Source organism: Protobothrops mucrosquamatus, unplaced genomic scaffold (assembly GCF_001527695.2).
Source record: "Protobothrops mucrosquamatus isolate PMUCROS unplaced genomic scaffold, P.Mucros_1.0 scaffold258, whole genome shotgun sequence".
NCBI classification, from domain to species: Eukaryota; Metazoa; Chordata; class Lepidosauria; order Squamata; family Viperidae; genus Protobothrops; species Protobothrops mucrosquamatus.
Genome location: NW_015386605.1, coordinates 33,875 through 58,377, shown reverse-complemented (window position 1 = coordinate 58,377; position 24,503 = coordinate 33,875). Strand labels below are relative to the sequence as shown.

Here is a 24,503-nt window from a genome sequence, read left to right as displayed (position 1 = left end):
TATTCTACTCTATTCTACTCTACTCTACTCTATTCTTATTCTATTCTATTCTATTCTACATTTGTATTTGTATTTGTATTCTACCTGGACCAGGATACTGACCTGCTGCTCTTCCTGAGTCTTTTCTTCGGCCTTACTCAGCAGGAATCCTTCAGCCAGGGCCACCGCTTGAGAACTGGTCTCCGGCCCACATTCTCTAACCCAGTTCTCCATCTCGGGGGGCAGGACAGCCAGGAACTGCTCCAGGATCACCAAATCGAGGATCTCATTCTTTGTAAGCCGCTCTGGCTTGAGCCACAGGAAACAAAGATCACGGAGATGATTGCACACTTCTCGGGGTCCCCAGACCTGCTGGTAGCGGAACTGCCGGAAGTGGAGGCATCGGGCATCCACGGTGTGGTTGAACTCCCCTGGCATCTTCTTAGCAGCCCTGAGCACCACCTGGTTCCCAGCATGGAGAACAGCAGAGTTCCTTTTTGCTTCTGGACCAGTCAGGTTTTGCTCCATTTTTCAATTGTTCTGGGGTAGCTCCCATCAGGAGCAAGGAGGCAACCTCTTCCCTTGCTAAGGGAAACAGGATCTGAAGCTATAACAAGCCAAGGCGTAGCACGTTCTCAAAGCAGCAAAGGATCTGCATCCAATTCTGGTCACCACGATGTAAAGAAGATGCTGAGACTCTAGAAAGAGTGCAGAAAAGAGCAACAAAGATGATCAGGGGACTGGAAGCTAAAACATATAAAGAATGGTTGCTGGAATTTGATATGTCTAGTTCAGACATGTCAAACACAAGGCCCGGGGGCCGGATGCGGCCCGCGAAGTGGTTTCATGTGGCCCGTGAAGCCATCCTGGAAACAGTGAGGGAACGGCCCCCGCTACCTTGGCCCTGGCCCAGGCCAGCTGGGAGCCAATGTACAATTTTGTGGTGGCCATCTTGGCACTTGCCCGGTGGACCATTCCTTGGCACTTGTCCCGGTCCCACCCCCTTCTGCCAGAGACCCTCAGATCTGTCCCACTCCTGCCCAGGCCGCCACAGGCACCCTTGACGCGAATGATATAGAACTGACCACGCCCACCCAGTAGGCCACACCCACTCCATCCACGCCCACCCAGTGGGCTGCACCCACTCTGGCTACATCCACCCCGGCCCCCCAAGGGCAACCGCAATGCTGATGTGGCCCTCAGTGAAATTGAGTTTGACACCCCTGGTCTAGTTTAATGAAGAGAAGGATGAGGGGGGACATGATAGCAGAGTTCCAATAACTCAGGGGCTGCCACAAAGAAGAGGGAGTCAAGCTATTCTCCAAAGCACCTGAAGGCAGGACAAGAAGCAACGGATGGAAACTAATCAAGGAGAGAAGCAACCTAGAACTAAGGAGAAATTTCCTGACAGTTAGAACAATTAATCAATGGAACAACCTGCGTCCAGAAGCAGTGAATGCTCCAACACTGGAAGTTTTTAAGAAGAGACTGGACAGCCATTGGTTTGAAATGGTATAGGGTTTCCTGCCTGAGCAGGGGGTTGGACTAGATGACCTCCAAGGTCCCTTCCAATTCTGTTTTCTACTCCACTCCACTCCATTCTATTCTATTCTGGTAAGCAATTCCAGCTGGTAACTGGAGCATCTCCTCGTAGAGAAACTTTCAACCTCAAAGGGCAAATGAAGGTACCGTAGAGACAGTCACACCTGTAACAATGGAGAACAAAGCCATAATAAACCTACTTTCCCCAACTTTGGGTTTTCCAGATATGATGAACAGCAAATCTCAGACTATGGTACAGGTAGTCCTTGACTTATGACAGTTCATTTAGTGACTGTTCAAAGTTACCACAGCACCGGGAAAAAGTGACTTATGACCGTTTTTCACACTTACAAACCACTGTGGCATCCCCTTGGTCACGTGATCAAAATTCAGACACCTAGCAACTGGTTCATATTTATGACAGTTGCAGTGTCCCAGGGGGGTGGGGTCATCTGATCCCCTTTTCTCAACCTTCTGACAAGCAAAGTCAATGGGGGAAGCTACATTCATTTAACAACCATGTTACTAACTAACAACTGCAGTGGTTCACCTGACAATAGTGGCAAGAAAAGTCGCAAAATGGGGCAAAACTCACTTAACAACCGCCTTGCTGAGCAACCAAAAGTTTGGGCTCAATTATGGTCATATATCGAGGACTATCTGTACTTAGGTATGTGGAGAATAGAAATACTGCCTATTTGAAGGGTACCAGCCTAGAAAAGGCCCAATTAATTTGATTGAGGAAACACTCAGTTCAGTAACCCTGTTCCACTGGTTGATTGTCCTCACTGTTAGGAAGTTTCTCATTAATTCCAGGTTGTTCCTCTCCTTGATTAGTTTCCATCCCTTGTTTCTTGTCCTGCCTTCTAGTACTTTGTAGAATAAGTTAATAATAATAATAATAAAGTTGGAAGGGACTGTGGAGGTCATCTAGTCCAACCCCCTGCTCAGGCAGGAAACCCTATACCATTTTGGACAAATGGCTGTCCAGTCTCTTCTTAAAAACTTCCAGTGTTGGAGCATTCACCGCTTCTGGAGGCAGGTTGTTCCACTGGTTAATTGTTCTAACTGTCAAGAAGTTTCTCCTTAGTTCTAGGTTGCTTCTCTCTTTGGTTAGTTTCCATCCATTGCTTCTTGTCCTGCCTTCAGGCACTTTGGAAAATAGCCTGACTCCCTCTTCTTTGTGGCAGCCCCTGAGATATTGGAACACTGCTATCATGTCCCCCCTAGTCCTTCTCTTCATTAAACTAGACATACCCAATTCCAGCAACCTTTCCTTATATGTTTTAGCCTCCAGTCCCCTAATCATCTTTGTTGCTCTTCTCTGTACTCTGACACCCTCCTCTTCATGGCAGCCCCTCAAATACTGGAACACTGCTATCATGTCACCCCTAGTCCTTCTTTTCTCCAGACTGGCCATACCCAAATCCTGCAGCTTTCCAGTTCTCAATTTGAAACAGGAAGAGACTCAAGGGCTTGAGTTAAACTTTCCTCCTCTGTGGATTGCATTTCACTTCAAAGGGTGGTGGATGGATGATGGATGGTGGTGTCTATTGGTCGTCTCTGAATCCCCCAACAGTTCCCTCCTCCCCCACCCTGGGGATCTCCATCCCTCCGCAGGTGTGAGACCTACCTCCATAGATGGCCCCCTCCCCACTGCCACCACCTGACCCTACTCACCCCAGGTAGCCTCCATCCCTTCCCAGGGAGGAACTCACCAGGCATCCCAAGACAAAGACCCCTTTGCCTGGAGGGGAGGTAAGGAGGAGGGGCAGGACAGGACAGGACAGGAAAGGGCTGTTTTTCCCCCATCTCTTTCCTTCCTCTTGGCCTCTCTAGCCGCTTCGCCTCTCTCTCTCTTTAACCCCTAAGAAGTGAGAAGGTGGGACATAAGAAGCGCAGGCTGAGTCTCGTGCTTATCCCTTCCTGCTAGCCCTCCGTACATTACATAACTAAGTAAAAACAAGTAAAGATTTTAACTTAACTTGTTTGTATTCTTATCATAGTTTGCCTATCTTAAGACAGGCTTACGATACAGAAGGATCTGGACAGACTCGAACACTGGGCGCTATCTAACAAAATGAAATTCAATGGTGAAAAAAGTAAGGTTCTACATTTAGGCAAGAAAAAACAAATGCACAAGTACAGCATAGGTGGCACCTTGCTCAATAGTAGTAACTGTGAGAGGGATTTTGGAGTCCCAGTGGACAGTCACTTAAATATATTTTTATGACTACCTATATCCGTATTCACATCAGTATTTTTTGTGTGTCTGAATATGTAATCAAATGCACAGGTTTGGAGGTGGTACCTGGCTCAATAGTAGCAACTGTGAGAGGGATCTCGGAGTCCTAGTGGACAGTCACTTAAATATGAGCCAGCAGTGTGCTGCAGCTGCCAAAACAGGCAACACAGTGCTAGGCTGCAATAACTGAGGGATAGAATCAAGATCACGTGAAGTGTTAATACCACTTTACAATGCCTGGTTAAGGCCACACTTGGAATAGGGCATCCAGTTTTGGTCACCACGATGTAAAAAAGATGTTGAGACTCCAGAAAGAGTGCAGAGAAGAGCAACAAATGTGATTAGAGGGCCTGGAGGCTAAAACATATAAAGAACGGTTGCTGGAATTGGGGATGTCTAGTTTATTGAAGAGAAGGACGAGGGGTGACATGATAGCAATGTTCCAATATCTCAGGGGTTGCCACAAAGAAGAGGAAGTCAAGCTATTCTCCAAAGCACCTGAAGGCAGGACAAGAAGCAATGGATGGAAACTAATCAAGGAGAGAAGCAACCTAGAACTAAAGAGAAATTTTCTGACAATTAGAACAATTAATCAGTGGAACAACCTGCCTCCAGAAGCTCTGAATGCTCCAACACTGGAGGTTTTTAAGAAGAGACTGGACAACCATTCGTCTGAAATGCTATAGAGTTTCCTGCCTGAGCAGGGGGTTGGACTAGAAGACCTCCAAGGTCCCTTCCACCTGTGTTATTCTATTCTGTTCTGTTCTACTCTGTTCTGTTCCATCCCATCCCATCCCATCCCATCCCTCTATTCTATTCTATTCTATTCTATTCTATTCTATTCTATTCTATCCCATTCATTTGCTGTAAGAGGAAGTAGGATGAAACCGTTGGCAGTCAGCAGAATTAGTCTGCAATACTGAATTCTAACCACGGCTCTTTGGCATTTGGCTCAACAATTAATCAGTGGAACAACCTACCTCCAGAAGCTGTGAATACTCCAACACTGGAAGTTTTTAAGAAGAGACTGGACAGCCATTTATCTAAAATGGTACAGGGTTTCCTGCCTGAGCAGGAGGTTGGACTAGAAGACCTCTAAGGTCCCTTCCATTATTCTATTCTATTCTGTTCTATTCTATTCCTACTCTACTTTCTATTCTTCTATTCCTACTCTATTCTGTCCTGTCCTGTCCTGTTCTATCCTGTCCTATCCTATTCATTGTGCTTCCAGGCTTCTATTCCAGGCTTCTTGGATGAGAAGAGCCTGCAAGAATGCCAAGGTCATTAACGCAGGTGCTTGATGGAGAAGTGGACTATTTCCATAACAAGAAGAAGTATTATTATTGGACAATGTCAACACCGGATGGGTGGAGGCAAGGGAATCTATTGTTTAACTAAGCAAGCCTTCAAGCGGGAAAACCAGAACTGGTTTTGCTTCTTCTGTGCCAATGTAATTTTTCAGTAAAGTATTATACTCTTGGTAAAATCATGTCCCAGGAATTCCTTTTTCTGGAAATGAAAACTGGACAATTGACATTACTTTAGAAATGAAGGCCCTGTCAGAAGAATAATTTCAGGTTCCAACTCGAGCTGGGGTTACGCAGGAATAAGTAAAATAAAATCCAGACAGCTGTGAGGAAAGGAGATTTATTCCCCACAGCAAAGAGATTTGCCTTTGGGGAGCAGATGCAAAGAAAATGGGAGACAGAGACATTGTTTTATAAGGGGAGCTTGTCCTGGGTGTGTGGAAGTATCCTAGGTGCCGATTCTAGGGTGACACTTGAGGAGGGGCATGGGTGTGTGTACATGTTGACCCCAGAGAAGGGGTAAATTAAAAACAAGTGACGTGGACTAAGTCTCTTCGTTTGAATTGTGAGTGTTATAATTGTGTATACATTGTGTTGAGTTTTGGGTGTTTGCTTGTGTGTGTTTACAATTTGAAATAAGTGTTTAATTGATTCTTATGCTTGAGTAAGTTTCAAGGATTTCAGAGGTTGTAAATCAGTAACTTTGTGGAGACCTGACCTAAGTCAATTAACATATGATTCCCTTTACAGTATTTATAACACAGTTATAACATTTACAGTATATACTTCCCGTAGTCCCCAGAGGGCTGGTTAGAATCCAATGACGCCTTTTATCTCTTATTACAGGAGAGATCCCCACTGAAGTCAATTAAGCTTATAACTTATGATTATATTACTTTGTTGCTTATATGTACAGTGACAGCTTATACCCCAAAGAGATATTCCCTGTGTGTCCAGTCACATTTGGCCAATAAAGCTATTCTATTCTATTCTTTTTTTTTTAACAAAATTTTATTAAGTTTATATGGATGAGGAAAAATAGGAACAATACAGGTATGGTAAAGGGAGGGGTGGAAGGAAAGGGGAAGGGAATAAGGAATTAGGGTAAAATAAGGATAGGAAATATCACATATTTCAACAAACAAGCTACCGTCCAGATCATAATAATGAGTAAATATCATATTCAACCATTTTAGCAAAGCTTAGATTGTAACATATTAAAAACAATTAGTAAACGAATACGTTGATCTATTAAGTAAACACTACTAATAAAATCTCAAAAAAATCCTAACAATCAAAAGTAACAAATGAAAATCAGTAAAACAGAAAAAATAATCATATCATCAAAATGTTAGAACTTGATTAAAAATCAGTCATCTATTCTAAAATATTGAATCCTTCAAGTTCTAACGTGTCTCTAACCATTGATAAAATTTTTCCCAAGTTCTAAAATAAATTGAATTATCTTTTTCTTTCATTTCTAACATTAGTCTATCCATTTCTGCACACTCTAAAATTTTAGTAATTATAGTCTGGTCAGATGGTAAATTCTCATTTTTCCAAAATTGGGCAAATACTATCCTTGCAGCAGTTAAAACATGCAATATCAAGTAGTCATTCTCTTTACCGTAATTAGGTCTTAATATTCCTAACAAAAACAATTCCGGTTTAAATAGCTATTCTATTCTATTCTATTCTATTCCATTCTATTCTATTCTTATTCTGTTTCTATTCTATTCTAGTCTAATTCTATTCTATTCCATTTTATTCTCTATTCTATTTCTATTCCATTCTTCCATTCCATTCTTACTTCTATCCTTTCTCTATTCTATTCTATTCTATATTCTATTCTATTCTTATTCTACTCTATTTTATTCTTATTCTGTTTCTATTCTATTCTAATCTAATTCTATTCTATTCCATTTTATTCTCTATTCTATTTCTATTCCATTCTTCCATTCCATTCTTACTTCTATTCTATTCTATTCTTATTCTACTCTATTCTATTCTTATTCTGTTTCTATTCTATTCTAATCTAATTCTATTCTATTCCATTTTATTCTCTATTCTATTTATATTCCATTCTTCCATTCCATTCTTACTTCTATCCTTTCTCTATTCTATTCTATTCTATTCTATTCTATTGTAGTCTAATTCTATTCTATTCCATTTTATTATCTATTCTATTTCTATTCTGTTGTGTTGTTTTATTCTATTCTGTTGTATTCTATTTCTATTCTATTTCTATTCTATCCTATTTCTATCATTCTATTCTACTCTACTCTACTCCACTCCATTCCATTCCTGTTCTATCCTTATCCTTATCCTATCCTATCCTATCCTATTCCATCTCGTCTTGCCAATCGCTAGATTGCATTGTACAATACGCAAATTCAGCCCTTCCCCTTTTTTCGTGCGAGAAATACAGCAGAGATGCCAAAGAGCGCGACCCACTGACAATCCCTTTTCCAGCTCCCGAATTTTCAGGCTACAGAATTTCATTTAGGGTTTGTTTTTTTTATTTAGGGTTTGTTTGTGGCGCGCGCGGGTGGCGGGCGGAGTTTCTTCGTCAGCTAAGGGGCAAAATCGCTGCTTTAAACCTTGCGCGCGCCCCACCATGTCCAACCTGACCCCTTCTTCCTCCGTTTCTTTGTTGCTAGCTCTCCTCCAAGGGTTAAAGAGAGTAAACGAAGAGTCCTAGAAAGGCATTGGGGGGGGGAGGCAAGGAAAAGCCATTTCCGGCTGTACCCTCCTCCTTTCCCCCCCCCCCACTCACCCCCACCCCGGCTTTGCTTTTCTATGGAAGCTGAGCAATTCTGGAGAGTAGCATTCAGACGCGCAGCTGTCCCCGTAGCTGGTAAGTTGCGGGGACATTGGGCTCGGCTGGAGAAGGGAAGGCAGAAGGGAGCTTGCAATGGACAAGTCCAGCCAGCCCAGAGAAGGGTGAGCAAGAAAAGGCAAGGAGGCGAAGGGGGGAAGAGTCCACGCCCCCCTCCCCACGCCTTTTGCAATAAATCCATTCCAGGCTCCTCCTCCTTTATGCAAAGTTACTCTAGGTGTCTGACTAGGATTTTCCTAGCCACCAACATGCAAGATGCAGGCTGGGCTTTGCACCTTTTAAAATGAAGGATTTTGCATCCCCCCCCCCCCGAGTCAGCCCAAAATGTTTGTTTTCAAGACTGCAACTGAGCTCATAAACTTTTTACATTAGGGTGCAGAGAAGAGCAACAAAGATGATTAGGTGACTGGAGGCTAAAACATATACAGTAAAGGACGGTTGCTAGAATTGGGTATGTCTAGTTTAATGAAAAGAAGGATTATGGTGTGAAATGAGAACACTGTTCCAATATCTCAGGGGTTGCCACAATGAAGAGGGAGTCAAGTTATTCCCCAAAGCACCTGAGGGCAGGACAAGAAGCAATGGATGGAAACTAGTTAAGGAGAGGAGCAACCTAGAACTAAGGAGAAATTTCTTGGCAGTCAGAACAATTAATGGAACAGCTTGCCTCCAGAAGTTGTGGGTGCTCCTACGCTGTTCTTAAGAAGAGACTGGACAAACCTTTGTCTGAAATGGTATATAGCAGTGATGGCGAACCTTTTAGAGACCGAGTGCCCAAACTGCAACCCAAAACCCACTTATGTATCGTCAGGTGCCGGGTGGGTGTGGCCCATTGGGTGGGCGTGGCTGTGGTGGTAACAGCAGACTGGGTGGGACTAAAAAGATCAATAAATCAATTCCAACTTTGCCAGATCTTTTTTTTTTCCGTGAGAACTTGAAATTGACTGATTGATTGAACCTTTTTTTTTTTTGCACACGGCCACGGAGGCCTAAAGCAAAAAGGTTTTATAAAACCCAGCTGAAGGCCTAGGACTGGGGCGATGGCGCACGTGCCCACAGACAGCGTGCCACAGGTTCGCCACCAAGGGTATATAGGGTTTCCTGCCTGAGCAGGGGGTTGGACTAGAAGATCTCCAAGGTCCCTTCCAACTCTGTTATTCTATTCAATTAGAATCAGGGGTGCCCAAACTTTGTTTGAAAGCCTGCCTGAAGGGGGGAAAGAGGCTTTTAGAAGTTGCTGACATATGGGCATCTAGCTTAGTTCAAAAGGCCAAACAGGGTTGGTTCTTTTTAGTACTTTGACAGGAGATCACCCCAAAAATTCAGATCTGTAAGATGGATTACTAGGAAATCCAAAAACATCCAGGAAGAAAGGCAAGGGCAAAATTCTGTGTGTTGTTGCCAACATAACTGCATGTGGATTTATTCAATATCTACCCACTTTCCAGGTATATATATGCATTCAAGATCTATCGAAGTGTCTGTTAAATCACTGGGAGTCAAACTCAACCGGTTTTTAATGAGAAAGGTGTCATCACATCCATCTTAATTCCTTAGGACTGTATGGATAAATGCTTGCCAACTTGATCCATCTTGATTAAATAACTGTAGCTTTTCTAAGGACAAGCCTGATTTTTTTATTATTATTCTCTCCATACACCTTATTTGCAGATACTTTTGATTTCTTTTCAGTCTTGACAGACATATTGCTTAGTGAGTGATCTCTTCATTCCAGATGCCCAATTCACTTTCTTTTTATGTTTCCAAAAATTACAGGAACATGGAAGCTTCTGCAGTGGACAAATTCCAAAAAGATGGCCTTGTATCACAGGAAAGTCACGTAGCTTCAGCTGAGAGGACCTACAACAGTATGCCCTTCCAGAATGTGGCTGAGGAACGTAAGCATTCTGAGTGGGAGAGGAAAAAGCAGGAGGGGAAAAAAAGGATAGCAATGTCAGAGGGACAAGAAAAAAAAATCATAATATAATAAGAACATGCTGGATCAGACTTTTAGCTTATCTAGTCTGGCAATCTATTCTCACACTTACAACCAATTGCACAAGGAAGCCCATTGGTCTCCCAGCATATGGCCTACAGAAGTAGTCACAATATCATCACAACTAATAGTCATGGATTCCCATGGCTTCCACAAATTGGCTCACCTCTTGTTTGAAGCCAGCCAACTGGATAGGCAGCACCACAGCACATTTCGTGGTAGCAAATTTGAATTGTTGAATTCAAAGTTGAATTATGTGTTGTGTTAAAAAAAATATTTCCGGTTGTCTTATTTATTATTTATTGAATTTATATTGAATTTGTATAACAGAATCTGTTATGATTCTCTGAAGGTTCAGTTTCATTGGGTGACCTCCAGTTCTAGTACTTTGGAAAGGAGAAAATGTTTGCTTTTTTTTTTTTACAGTGGATATACACTGTGTTACCACCTTGATTGAAGTGGGAGATTGTCTGTCTGTCTATCTATCTATCTACCCATCTACCTACCTATTTACCTATGTTCTATTATCTATCTATCCATCCATCCATCCATCCATCTATTCACCCACCCACCAACCACCTACCTACCTACCTACCTATCTACCCGTATATACTCGAGTATAAGCCGACCCGAATATAAGCCGAGGCACCTAATTTTACCACAAAGAACTGGGAAAAAATATTGACTCGAGTATAAGCCTAGGGTGGGAAATGAGGCAGCTACTGGTAAATGTAAAAAATGAAGATAGATACAGGCAGTTGAAGCAAGAAAGCATTGCCCAATTTCACCACCTCTAGGGCATTGTGGGAAGTAGAAAAGCTACGCAAATGTTAAAGAGGCGAGGAACACATTTCTTTGCCTTAGTGCTTGACCTCAGCATTGCGACAACTTGAAGGCACTTTCAAGTTCCTCGCTAAGGCTCCTGGGCAAGGTCTTTCTGGAAGAGAGCTTGTTTAGTCAAGAAGAGGGAGCCCCAGCATCGCACCACAGCCACGGGTGCCAATCCGCTCTCCTTGTCGTCTGCCTCTCGCACGGACAATTGCAAATTTCTCCAGCAGCAAAGAGATGAATGGAAGGAGGCAGCGCTTCCCAAAGGCAGCCTGCTGTAAAGAGGCATTCCCCGGAAATCGGCTGCAAGTCAAGCAAGCGGCCAAGCAGGAGACTTCCCTCCCTCCCCGGATGCACCTTGAGTAAATCCAGGGGGTGCGTGCAGCACGCAGCCCCGCAAGAGGCCAGGCCCCCGAAGTACTAGCGGGACACGTGTACTCACTTTCCTCAGTTCTCGAGACGCTGACTCGAGTATAAGCCGAGGGTGGCATTTTTCAGCACAAAAATGTGCTGAAAAACTCGGCTTATACTCGAGTATATACGGTATCTATCTATCTATCTATCTATCTATCTATCTATCTATCTATCTATCTATCTATCTATCTATCTATCTATCTATCTATCTTTTTACTTATTTGTATCCTGCCTCTTTACTAATAACTCAAGGCAGCAAACTGCCTCCTATTTTCCCCACAACAACAATTCGTGAGGTGGGTTGGCTTGAGAGAGGGTGACTGTCCCAAAGTCATCCAGGTGGCTTTCATGGCTAAGGCAGGACATGAACTCACATTCTCCCACATTCGAGCCTTGTGCCTTAACCACTAGGCCAAATTGGCTGTTACATCTTGTTTTTACACTCTCAAATTTTCTTGTGCAGCTCTCCCCATACCCTTCAAGTGGTTGAGCCAATTTCATGTCCAGGAACCAGGGCATCGGTAGAACAACTGGGTTGTTTGTAGAGAAATTGTTTGAGAGAATATGCTTTCAAAAAAACTAATCAGGCCAGAAGCTGAGATGGAGTTTTTGCTGAGCAAATGCTAACACATGTCTATATTAATTAATTGGATAGGATGTTGTTCTTTTAAATCTTTTTTCCAGGCAGCATATAGAGTGAGTTATCTGGGTTAAGTAACTGATTGTGCTCATTCCTCAACTGGACTTTGATTTCCATCATTTCTCTTAATTTCAGAAGGGCAGGTGTGGATCAGAAGAAACGATAGAGGGGTATCACAACCTGCATTGGAGGACAGTTACGTGTGCCAAGACGTAGAAGAAAATTTTGGAAATTCAGGGGGAATGAAGGAAAAAAGAAACCTAATTGGTGGAAGGAAGGGATCTTTTGCTAATTTGGACATTGGCTTTCATGAAATTTCAGTCCATCCGAAGATTCCAAAAGAAGATAAAAACCACGAGCCTTCTTCCTGTGTGGAAAGTTGGGAGGAAACATCAGATACGAACATGCACTGGAAAACCCACCCAGGAGAGAAGCCGTTTAAATGTCTCGAATGTGGGAAGAGATTTAGTAGGAGCTCCGAACTGATTAGGCATAAAAGAGTTCACACTGGAGAGAAACCCTATGAATGCCCCGAGTGTGGAAAGAGCTTCAGTCAAAACAGAAACCTTACTTCCCATCAAAGGAGCCACACGGGAGAGAAACCTTACAAATGTATGGAGTGTGGAAAGCGTTTCGGTAACAGCGGTGTTCTCGCTTCCCATCAGAGAAGCCACACCGGAGAGAAACCCTATAAATGTTTAGAGTGTGGGAAATGTTTCAGTCAAAGTGGCATTCTCACGGCACACCAAGCGATGCACACCGGGCAGAAGCCCTTCCCGTGCCTGGAGTGCGGGAAGAGGTTTCGCCAGCTGATACACCTCACCTCTCACGAGAGAATTCACACGGGAGAGAAACCGTTCCAGTGCCTGGAGTGCGGGAAGAGTTTCCGCCAGCACATACATCTGACTTCTCACAAAAGAACCCACACGGGAGAGAAGCCGTTTCAGTGCCGAGAGTGCGGGAAGAGCTTCAGCCAGAGTTCGCACCTGATTCGTCACGAAAGGACCCACACGGGAGAGAAACCGTTTAAATGCCTCTTGTGCGAAAAGAACTTCAGCCACAGCTCCGAACTGGTTCGACACGAAAGAACTCACACAGGGGAGAAGCCATTTAAATGTCCGGAATGCGAGAAGAGTTTTAGCCGCAGTTCCGAACTTATTCGACATAAAAGAATCCACACCGGGGAGAAGCCCTACAAATGCATGGAGTGTCACAAGAGCTTCATTGACAGCACAAACCTTCTTAGGCATCAGATAAGCCACACAGGGGAGAAACCCTACAAATGCCCAGAGTGCGGGAAATGCTTCAGTCAGAGCAGAAGCCTTACGGCGCATCGGCGGATTCACACTGGCGAGAAGCCCTTTAAATGCCAGGAGTGTGGGAAATGCTTTAGCCAGAGCGGGATCCTCACGGCACATCAAGGCATGCATACGGGACAGAAACCCTTTAAGTGCCTGGAGTGCGGAAAGAGGTTCCGTCAGCACATCCACCTCACCTCCCACCGAAGAATCCACACGGGCGAGAAGCCATTTAAATGCCCGGAGTGTGGAAGGAGCTTCCGTCAGCACATCCACCTCACCTCCCACAAAAGGATTCACACCGGGGAGAAACCTTTCAAATGCCAGGAGTGTGGCAAAAGTTTTAGTCACAACTCCATCCTTATTTCTCACGTCAGAACCCACACTGGAGACAAGCCTTTCACGTGCACGGAGTGTGGAAAGAGCTTCACTTGGAGCACCCTCCTGATTAGACACGAACGGACCCACACAGGGGAGAAACCTTTTAAGTGCCCAGAGTGTGGCAAAGGCTTTAGCGAGAGCTCGCTTCTTAATAAGCACCAGAGGCGTCACGCTGGGGAGAAACCATTCAGATGTCTGGAGTGCGGGAAGCACTTTTTTTCTAGTACGCTGCTTATTCGACACCAGAGGACTCACGCGGGGGAGAAACCGCTGAATATTTGGAGGGTGGAAAATGGATCAGAAACGGTTTGAGGCAAAAGAATTTTGAAGAGGAGAACATTCTTAGCCGTTTACCATAGTGGCGAGTATCTGTAGGATGAGGGTGAAGGTTCGTTCTCCGAGCTTGTGGGTTGGTTTCCGAACGTTTCGTTACCAGGCTAGGTAACATCTTTGTTGTTTAAAAATATAAATTATTGCAGCCTTTTTCTAATTTTGTTCTTGTGATAACACAGGAGCATAAACATCTGACAGTGGTTTGTTAAAAGAACTGTGGTTTAATATACAATATGAAACAACAACATTCAGGGAGCATACAGAATACAAGATAGTCAGTTATATTCAAACGGTTGAAGTGAGCTAAACTGCCATTTCCCTCAGACAGTCTCTTAAAGGGATACTACCCCCAGAATAATCTGCTGACTCATTCTCTATATATATCACTTCTGCCGATCAGCTACTAAATCATAATGACCTTGACAATCTTCTTCAGTGGACTTTAGAGGATGCCAGTGTTCTCCAGTGTTCACAAGACCCTCACTTGACACACCCACACCTGAAGCCCTTATAAGCAGAAAAACACTGACACCAACATCCCCTAAAGATCTTACCTAGCCTGGTAATGAAATGTTCAGAAACCAACCCACAAGCTTGGAGAATGAACCTTCAATCTCCGGTATTTATATGCCGTGGTGGCATTCAGCGGCATTTAGGGGATGTCAATGTCAAATGAGGGTCTTGTGATGGGTTTTGTGATGGGTCAGGTGTGAGTCATCAGTGAGAGGCTTATGATGGGTCTTGTGATGAGATTACATCAGGTTAGGATCATTCGGAGGTGGGGGGGCTTGTGTGACCCATCACAAGTCCTGACCCATCACAAGATCCATCACAAGACCCTCACTCGACACTCCCACACCTGAAGCCCTTATAAACAGTAGAACACTGACACAGACGTCCCCTAAACACCGCTGAGGATGTTACCTAGCCTGGTAACGAAACGTTCAGAAACCAACCCACAAGCTCGAAGAACAAATCTTCACCCTCATTCTTGCTGTGATCAGAATGGGACAAAGGTGGCTATGTCCTAAATCCAGCAATTATTTACTAAAAATTTGCAGAGCAAGGAACTATATTTTTCATGGAATATGAGTTTTTGTCTCAGCCCTGTATCAGTTCTCATCAGGAAATTCCAAGAGGCAATGTGAAGCAGAAGTGCACAAAAGAAGGCAGGGTAGCAATATATTTCTAGGAAACTAAAACTATCATAAATCTGTTGTCTAGGTCAGGGATAGGCAACCTTGGCTCTTTTATGACTCGTGGACTTCAACTCCCAGAATTCCTGAGCCAGCCTGGCTCAGCTTGGAAACCTCTTCCTTTCCCCTCAGCGTGGCTGGCTCAGGAATTCTGGGAGTTGAAGTCCACAAGTCATAAAAGAGCCAAGGTTGCCTACCCCTGGTCTAGGTGCTCTTGGCTTCCTGAAGAGTTAGTTACATTGAAGAAACTCACTAATTTAACTCTTTATGGTTTAAAAATGTTTCTTGGTCACTTCAGCTAAGATTCTCTAGGTCAGGGGTCCCCAAACCCCAGTCCGTGGACCAGTACCAGGCCGTAGCATGCCAGCAATGGGCTGCACAAACAAGCAAAGCCCCATCCGCGAGATGCAGGCAACACAAAAACCACGCACCCCCTGGTCCGCGGAAAAACCTCTCTCCGCGGAACTGGTCTCTGGTGCCCAAAAGGTTGAGGACCTCTGCTTGAGGTTAGTATTTCTCAATCTTAGCAACTTTAAGATGTCTGGATTCCAGTTCCCGGAATTAGCCAAGCTATGTTGTCTGGGGAATTCTGGGAGCTGGACTCCAAACATCTTAAAGTTGATTAAGCGAACATGTGTGACTCAACACTTTTATGCACTGTTTCTCTTTGTACGGAAGTTCCTCCTCGGCATTTCTGTTTATTTTCCTATTTTTAAAATTCATTTGGGAATGTATAGGGCAATACTCAAGGGCCTAGTTGCTGTTCATGTCCTAAAGTTTAATACAGTGGGGGGGAAATGTTCATTTGTCAAAACAAAAGGACCACTACATTCAATATAACCTGAACTTTTTCTGCGTAAGAGATGATGTATATTGCATGCTTAAGTGTTGTGAGGAATGCTCATAAGCTAAATCCCAGATAGGTATGGCTTAAACATAGCTTTGGGGGTTGGGGTTGCTCCAATGGAGAAGTCATGAGAACATCTGTCATAATGACAACAAATACGGAAAAGGGGAAACTATTGTCATGGGAGCACAAGTAAGAAAGAGACAGCCATTCTGGTCGTCTGTAGAGATTCTCAGTCATCTAGGTCATGGTTGTCCCAAAGATGCATTTTCAGGAGGCAACTGGATTTACTTGTTTTTCTTTGAAGATGTTTTGCTTCTCATCCAAGAAGCTTCTTCAGCTCTGACTGGATGGTAGGGAATGGAAGGATTTATACTCCTTGCAGACAGCTAGTCATTTGCATTCTTTTAGAGTCATTGAGGCCACTTGGAGTTTATCTGTGTCCTCAACCCATTTGCACACTCAGGTAAATTTGGGGACACAGATAAACCTCCAAGTGGCCTCAACGCCTCTCTAAAATGGGGTCCCCAACCCCCAGTCCATGGATCGGCACCAGTTCGTACCATGCCAACAACTGGGCCGCAGAAACAAGCAAAGCCCCATCCATGGGATGTAGACAGTACATAACACCACATCACCTTTTTCCACGGCACCAGTCCCTGTTGCCCAAGAGGTTGGGGACCTCTGCTCTTGTTGTTGTTAACTGAGAAGTCAGGTCCGACCCATCGCGACCCCATGGACAACGTTCCTCCAGGCCTTCCTGCCCTCTACCATCTTCTGGAGTTCATTTAAGCTCACGCCTACTGCTTCAGTGACTCCATCCAGCCACCTCATTCTCTGTCGTCCCCTTCTTCTGTTGCCCTCAATCTTTTCCAGCATTAGGCTCTTCTCTAGTAAGTCCTTCCTTCTCATTAGGTGGACAAAGTATTTGAGTTTCAACTTCAGGATCTGGCCTTCTAAAGAGCAGTCAGGGTTGATCTCTGCTCTAAAAGAATGCAAATAACCAGTCTATCTCTCTTGGTGCTGATCATCCTCTTTTTCGTTTTCCTTTCACTTTTCCCAGCACCAAAGCCTTCTCCAAAGAGCTAGAACTTTGCACAAGGGGTCCAAAGTAGGATAATTTGAGCCTGGTTGTTGTGTCTTGAGTGAGAACTCTGGATTGATTTGTTCAACGATCCATTGTTTTCTTTTTCTTGGCTGTCTATGGTGAATTTTCAGAGTCTTCTTCAGCACCAAAGTTCAAAGTACTCTTTCTTGCTTTTCCAAAGTTGAACTTTTGCTGTCAACAAAGTATTACAGGGAATACTATTAGTTACACTATTTTGATCATTGTAGCTATGGAGACATCACAACATCTGATGACTTCATAAACAAGTCCATATTGTTTGTTCAGTGGATTATACGCTGGTGATCTCCCATTCAAAATCTGGTCTGACCTGTTTAAGCAAAGCCAGGTAGATACCACCCTCAAAAGCTTCTCCAGCTCCTGCCTCCTTTTTCGACAATCCATAGAAACACAGGGTAATATGGACATCTGCAAAGGCCATCCAGGTTGCTTCCATTCATGCCAAGATTCTCTGAGCATGATAATCTTAGGTCAGATTTTTCAACTTAGGTGGATTGGACATAATTCCCAACCAACATGGCCAAAGATGGAAAAGACTGATTATTACTTCCCTTTCTTATCTTAGCTCAGGTTACACTGATCGGTTCTTTCCTGTTCTACCTAAACTAGGGATAGGCAACCTTGGCTCTTTTATGACTCGTGGACTTCAACTCCCAGAATTCCTGAGCCAGCCATGCTGAGGAGAAATGGAGAGGTTTCCATGCTGGCTCAGGAATTCTGGGAGTTGAAGTCCACGAGTCATAAAAGAGCCAAGGTTGCCTACCCCTGCCCTAAACCAAGGATTCCCCTGAACAATTTCACAAATAAAGGGAGACTAAATGAATTTTGGTCTGATGAGTACCTCAGAAAATTTAGTATTTCTATTTCAGTAGAGAAAACAAGCCAATTTTATTCGATTTAATGAGAAATGGGCTAGCTAGGAGAGGCACAAATCTTGAGTTGTTCATGCCAAAATGAGTCCCAACTCATTTTCTCTCTGGCATCCCCCATGCCCTTTTGTGACGCCCTCTACCTTTTGCTTGAGGTAAGCCAGGTCAGGAAATACATACCACAAAAATTTACTGAGCAAAGGTTATAATAACAGAATTTTGAAAGCTTGGCAGTTTCCCCTTCCCTTCCCTTCTCTTTTATACCAAAAATAGTCCAGATGGGCCCGTCTTGAGTTTCTTCCTCACGGTGTCTTGTTTTCCAAGGCTGAGCTGATGTTTGTCAACAGTTCTGCATAGCTTCTCCAAAGTCAACTTTGTGTTATCTACACTTTCTCCATCTCCCTCCTGTGCAGAGTATTAGCACAGATCAATAGTCTGAACTGACGATGGCAGATGTCTTTGGCATTAGATTAAACCAGGGATAGGCAACTTGGGTTCTTTTATGACTCGTGGACTTCAACTCCCAGAATTCCTGAGCCAGCATGGCTCAGCATGGAAACCTCTCCCTTTCTCAGCATGGCTGGCTCAGGAATTCTGGGAGTTGAAGTCCACGAGTCATAAAAGAGCCAAGGTTGCCTACCCCTGGATTAAACCAAGACTCTGTGTAATATCGTTAACTGCTTGGCATACTCTTTATAAGTTTTAAAGTCCGTAAATTGTTTCCAAGACCAAAATTTAAATACGGTCTGCCTTCTGCACTTTGAACGGAAAAATAATGATTAAGGTCGAAATAGGAAACCAGGCAGTCCTCGACTTAACAATCATTCACTGAATGATGAACAGCACTGAAAAAAAAAAAGATTTACAAATGACTGTTCTTGCACTTAAGTCCATGGTCATGTGATCAAAATGCAGGTGCTTGGCAACTGACGTGTCTGTATACAGTTGGAACAACCTTCGGTCACACGATTGCCATGTACAGCCTTCCCAGGGGACTTCCAACAAGCAAAGTCAATGGGGGAAGCTGGACTTGCTTAATAACCATTGCAAAAATGTTATAAAAGTGGGTGAGACTTAAGGACTGCTTCACTTAGCACACAGGTTCCATTCCCAATTGTGGTCATAAATCAAGGACTACGTGCAACTGCAATCTAAAGTCCACACCTTGAATTGTCAGAGATAATATTCAAGGCAATGCATAGAATATCATTGCCGTGATGGCACAGTGGTTAGAATGTGGTATTGCAGGCTAACTCTGCTGACTGCCAGCAGTTTGACAGTTCGATCCTGACCGGATCAAGGTTGATTCAGCCTTCCATCCTTCCAAGGTCAGTAAAATGAGAACCTAGATTGTTGGGGGCAAGAGGCTGACTCTGTAAACTACTTAGAGAGGGCTGTAAAGCACTGTGAAGTGGTACATAAGTCTAAGTGTTATTGCTATTGCACCCTCCATGTCACATTGGCCCCAACCTTGTTGGCCTTTAAGAAGTCTCTGAGGATATGGGTATGAAGAGCCTGCATGGTGAATGCGTTGTGAAGTGTGGTTGACATCATTCTGTGCTTTTATGTTTGCAATTTATTGCTTGAATTGTTTTTATTTATATATGTTTTTTGCTGCTTTATACTTGTAAGCTGCTCAGACTCACACCAGTGAGATGGGTGGCTACATAAATTTAAATAAATAAAGCAAGCATGTGCCGGGATGTAATAAAGATTTGTGTCATAGATGACTTTCACCACCTATTTCTGACTTTCATGCTGATGTGGGCATTTGAAGCTTTGTGTATTCCTGACTTGGTTTAATAAAACTTAAGTCTTTAATGTAGAAAGTAATCGAAGAAAGTAAAATCTTGTTCTACTAAACACCGGAGAAAAGGCTGCTGCTGCTGATTAATCTATACATAGTCACATGATGTGAGGGGTTTTGGATGCAGAACCGTATGCTTGGACTGTCCAATGCATTTAAGACAACATGGAGCATGTTATATGTTCACCTAGAGAATTGTGCGTATTTAATCCAAGCAAGAGGTAAAACTGGAATAGAATAGAATAGAATAAACAGAGTTGGAAGGGACCTTGGAGGTCTTCTAGTCCAACCCCCTGCTCAGACAGAAAACCCTATACTATTTCAGACAAATGGGTGTCCAATCTCTTCATAAAAACCTCCAGTGATGAAGCTCCTACTTATGAAGGCAAGCTGTTCCACTAGTCAATTAATAAAGATTAAATAAGTTGTTAAATAAAATAGCTTAGCAATAGCTTTTCAGCTTCTCATTATCTATTAGTGAAAGTAAACACTTGAGACAGTAGCTCCTTGCTTAAATGAGCCGTAAATGGCGCTTTGCACACTTGAGAGAAGAGGAGGTGAAGAAGGGAGAAGGAAGAAAGAGAAGGGAGGAGGAAAGAGGAGAAGAAAGGAGGGAGAAAGGAGAGGGTAGGAGAAGGAGAGAGAAGAAAGGAAGGAGGCGGAGGAGAAAAAGAAAAAAGAAGAAGTGAAGTGAAGAACAAGTGAAGTGTTAATATCACTTTACAATGCCTTGGTAAGGCCACACTTGGAATACTGCATCCAGTTTTGGTCACCACGATGTAAAAAAGATGTTGAGACTCTAGAAAGAGTACAGAGAAGAGCAACAAAGATGATCAGGGGACTGGAGGCTAAAACATATAAGGAACGGTTGCTGGAATTGGGTATGTCTAGTTCAGGGGTAGGCAACCTCGGCTCTTTTATGACTCATGGACTTCAGCTCCCAGAATTGCTGAGTCAGAAGTCCATGAGTCATAAAAGAGCCGAGGTTGCCTACCCCTAGTCTAGTTTAATGAAGAGAAGGACGAGGGGGGACATGATAGCAGTGTTCCAATATCCCAGGGACTGCCGCAAAGAAGAGGGAGTCAAGCTATTCTCCAAAGTACCTGAAGGCAGGACAAGAAGCAACGGATGGAAACTAATCAAGGAGAGAAGCAACCTAGAACTAAGGAGAAACTTCCTGACAGTGAGAACAATTAACCAGTGGAACTATCTGCCTCCAGAAGCGGTGAGTGCTCCAATACTGGAAGTTTTTAAGAAGAGACTGGACAGCCATTTGTCCGAAATGGTGTAGGGCAGTGGTTCTCAACCTGTGAGTCGGGACCCCATTTGGGGTCGATCGACCATTTCATGGGGGTCGCCAAGCAAGGCTGTCCGCCATTTTTTTTGTCCGCCATTTTTTTGTCCGCCATTTTTCCCCCCTTTTCCGGCGGATGCCTTACCTCCCTTGGGCTGGGCCAGCTGGTGGTCGGCCTGCTCCATCTCTGCCGCTTGCCAGCTACGCCTCGGCTGGCGCAGGGGGCGGAACCACGCATGCGCAGCGCTCCCAGGCAGGGAAAGTCCTGAACTTACGACCGGTTGGGTAGTCCTCGACTTACGACCGGTTTAGTCCTCGACTTACGACCGGTTGGGGTCACGGCATTAAAAAGGTTGAGAACCTCTGGTGTAGGGTTTCCTGCCTGAGCAAGGGGTTGGACTCGATGACCTCCAAGGTTTCTTCCAATTTTACTATTATTATTATTAAGGAAAAAAAACCGCTCCCTGCTCTGGAACGATCCCCCAGGACCCCCCCGCGTATAGAATCTCCTGCTTGAGCGGAGATTTCACTAAAAGACCCCCAAGTCCCCTTCCAGCTCTGTTCTGATTGATGGACGGAGCATGCGCGAGTACCGTAGCTGCCTCCCGCCGCAAACTATTTAAAGGGGGAGCAGGAAGGGAGAAGAAGCGGCCGGAGCGTTGCCTCTCTAGGAGAAAAACACCTTTCCTCCCTCCCGCAGTCCAAACCCCGCGGAGGAGGCGGGGCATCGCGGCGGGAACCTAGCAACGGGAGTGAGTGGCAGCTGCGCTTTCCCAGACCAAGACAGAAAGCAAGCGAGGCGCATTTTTTTCCCCTCCTTTCCCGGGAAAGCTGGGGAAAAAGTGGTGAGTTTGGTTATGCCTAAAATAGGGGGGAGGGGAAGGAGGGGAGACCTGGGCAGGCAGGGAGGGAGGGCGGAACCTGATGGATTCATCTCCAGTCTAGGGATCTACTCTGGATCTCACTGCCGCCTGTCGGGATCCAGGACGCTCCGTAAGCGGGAGGTGAAGAGGGAGCCTCGGCTAGCCTCTCTTTTGCCACGTCGGTGATGGTAGGAAGGGGGTCCTTCTGTGCTGGGACCTGGGAGTTTTTGTGGCTGGCCAGGGGTTTGTGCAAGGCTACGTGGGAAAGACTTGGGGGGAAAGAGCAGGAAAAGCCACAACCGTGAGAACAGTGAGATAAGATAATCTTTATTATCACTTTTTTTTTTTTTTACTATGAGCACACTGGCCCACATTAAAAATGAAATTCTGTTGCCTGCTCTTGAAAGAAAACATCTTTGCAGTGGTTTGCTTTCCAAGCATCATTGTCATCATCATAATAGAGTTGGAAGGGACCTTGGAGGTCATCTAGTCCAACCCCCTGCTCAGGCAGGAAACCCTGTACCGTTTTAGACAAATGGCTGTCCAGTCTCTTCTTAAAAACTTCCAGTGTTGGAGCATTCACCGCTTCTGGAGGCAGGTTGTTCCACTGGTTAATTGTTCTGTCAGGAAGTTTCTCCTTAGTTTTAGGTTGCTTCTCTCCTTGATTAGTTTCAATCCGTTGCTTCTTGTCCTGCCTTCAGGTGCTTTGGAGAATAGCTTGACTCCATCTTCTTTGGGGCAACCCCTGAGATATTGGAACACTGCTATCATGTCCCCCCCTCGTCCTTCTCTTCGTTAAACTAGACATACCCAATTCCAGCAACCGTTCCTTATATGTTTTAGTCTCCAGTCCCCTAATCATCTTTGTTGCTCTTCTCTGTAATCTTTCTGGAGTCTCAGCATCTTTTTTACATCGTGGTGACCAAAACTGGATGCAGTATTCCAAGTGTGGCCTTACCAAGGCACTGTAAAGTGATATTAATACTTCACGTGATCTTGATTCTATCCCTCTGTTAATGCAGCCTAGCACTGTGTTGGCTTTTTTGGCAGCTGCAGCACACAGCTGGCTCATATTTAAGTGAATTGATCAAGGAGAGCCTCTCAGAGGCTTTTCTCCTTCTGGTGGGAATTGCTTCACCTTTCCTTTGGACTCTTCTTCGGTGGGTCTTGGAAAGAGACCTGGAAAGCCGCTTTGTTTGCATGCTGGGTATCTGCTTGTCCACAGGGAAGCAGTCAGCATCGAGAAGATCCTCGCCAGATGTGGCCGAGAAGGAGAGGAACTGAATAGGTGCCGTGGGGAAGCTCGGTGTTATGGTTCCGGCTAATGAAACACTTCAAAGAACTTCCAGGCATTGATTTTCCTAAAAGTAATTTATTGTTACAAAATGTCGGCACAGGCATAACGGAAGGTTATGCTAAGATCTAAGTTCTCTTCCTCTGAGCAGTTAAATTATCAACATGTTCCCTCCCTAAATTAGCTGTCATATATCACATTATCCAATTAGTGTGAAGGTCAAAGGTTTTCTTCCTCTTTCTTTCCCGGGCTTTTCCCTCCACCCTCTTCTGCTCTGCATTAACCCCAAAAATACCAGACAGTTCTGCATATTGTCAAAGCAAGAATATACAGTATTTGCAGCGTTGACACTCGGCTTACTTGGCCCAGAAGATGGACTTGCCAAGGTTGGGAGTCAGTGGGTGGAGAGCAGCCCCAAACCCTCCTGCCGCTGAGCCCGAGGAGAGCAGGGAGGCCAAGGCCGGAGCCAGGCAGGAGAGCCTCCCTCCCGAGGAGCCGCCAGCGGGCTCAGAGGCCGAGCGCTTCCGCTGCTTCGGCTACCAGGAGTCGGTGGGGCCCCGAGTAGTCTGCACCCGCCTGCAGCAGCTTTGCTATCGATGGCTGAAGCCCGAGAGGAGCAGCAAAGCTCAAGTGGTGGACCTGGTGATCCTGGAGCAGTTCCTGGCCGTGCTGCCCCCGGAGATGGCGGGCTGGCTGAGGGAGTGTGGAGCGGAGAGCTGCTCCCAGGCGGTGGCCCTGGCCGAAGGCTTCTTGTTGAGCCAGGCGGAGGAGCAGAGACAGCAGGTGAGAGGCTCCGTCCTGGGAGGACGCCCTCAGGGGGACGGCCCGATTTCCTTGCCCACCTCAAATATAAGTCGTAACAGTAGAAGAGGCTTTGGTTTCTCTCCCCTTTCAGTCCCAGAGTGCTGTTTCCCCGTCCAGATAATTCCACAGGAGGGAGGTGAATCCCGAGGGAGTTTGCACCTTCGCCTATGGCAGACATGTCAAACACAAGACCCGGGGGCCGGATGCGGCCCGCAAAGTGGTTTCATGTGGCCCGCGAAGCCATCCTGGAAACAGTGAGGGAACGGCCCCCTCTGCCTTGGCCCTGACCCAGGCCGGCTGGGAGCCAATGTACAATTTTGTGGTGGCCATTGTTAAGCCCCTGGGCTTGCCATTAGCCGGCGGGAGACGGGGAGGACGCAGCCAGCAGCTGGCCGACATTCGCATGGGGGCCATGAGCACCGCCCAACTCCGGACATTCAGCTGGGAGTCGGGTCAGCGTCCGGCGTCCCAGTGCTGACTTTTTCTTTGCATTAATGTTTGCTGGTCACTTGTTCCTTCCGTGTCTGGAGTTTATCGGCAGCAGGCAGAGGACAGTTGACAGCCATCTATGCTGAAATGCATTCAGTCTTAGCTCCATAAG

At 45.0% G+C, this 24,503-nt stretch overlaps 1 protein-coding gene across 1 annotated transcript in view; it reads left to right on the top strand.

The window, feature by feature from the left end:
* The window catches only part of LOC107286187 (zinc finger protein 721-like), a 109,131-nt gene that overhangs the window by 70,796 nt on the left and 13,832 nt on the right, over positions 1-24,503 (top strand). The window contains exons 3-5 of the mRNA XM_029283867.1: positions 12,170-13,261; positions 13,346-13,775; positions 23,642-23,881. Coding sequence (XP_029139700.1) covers positions 12,170-13,261; positions 13,346-13,775; positions 23,642-23,881 — 1,762 coding nt within the window. The remainder of the gene's footprint in view (positions 1-12,169; positions 13,262-13,345; positions 13,776-23,641; positions 23,882-24,503) is intronic.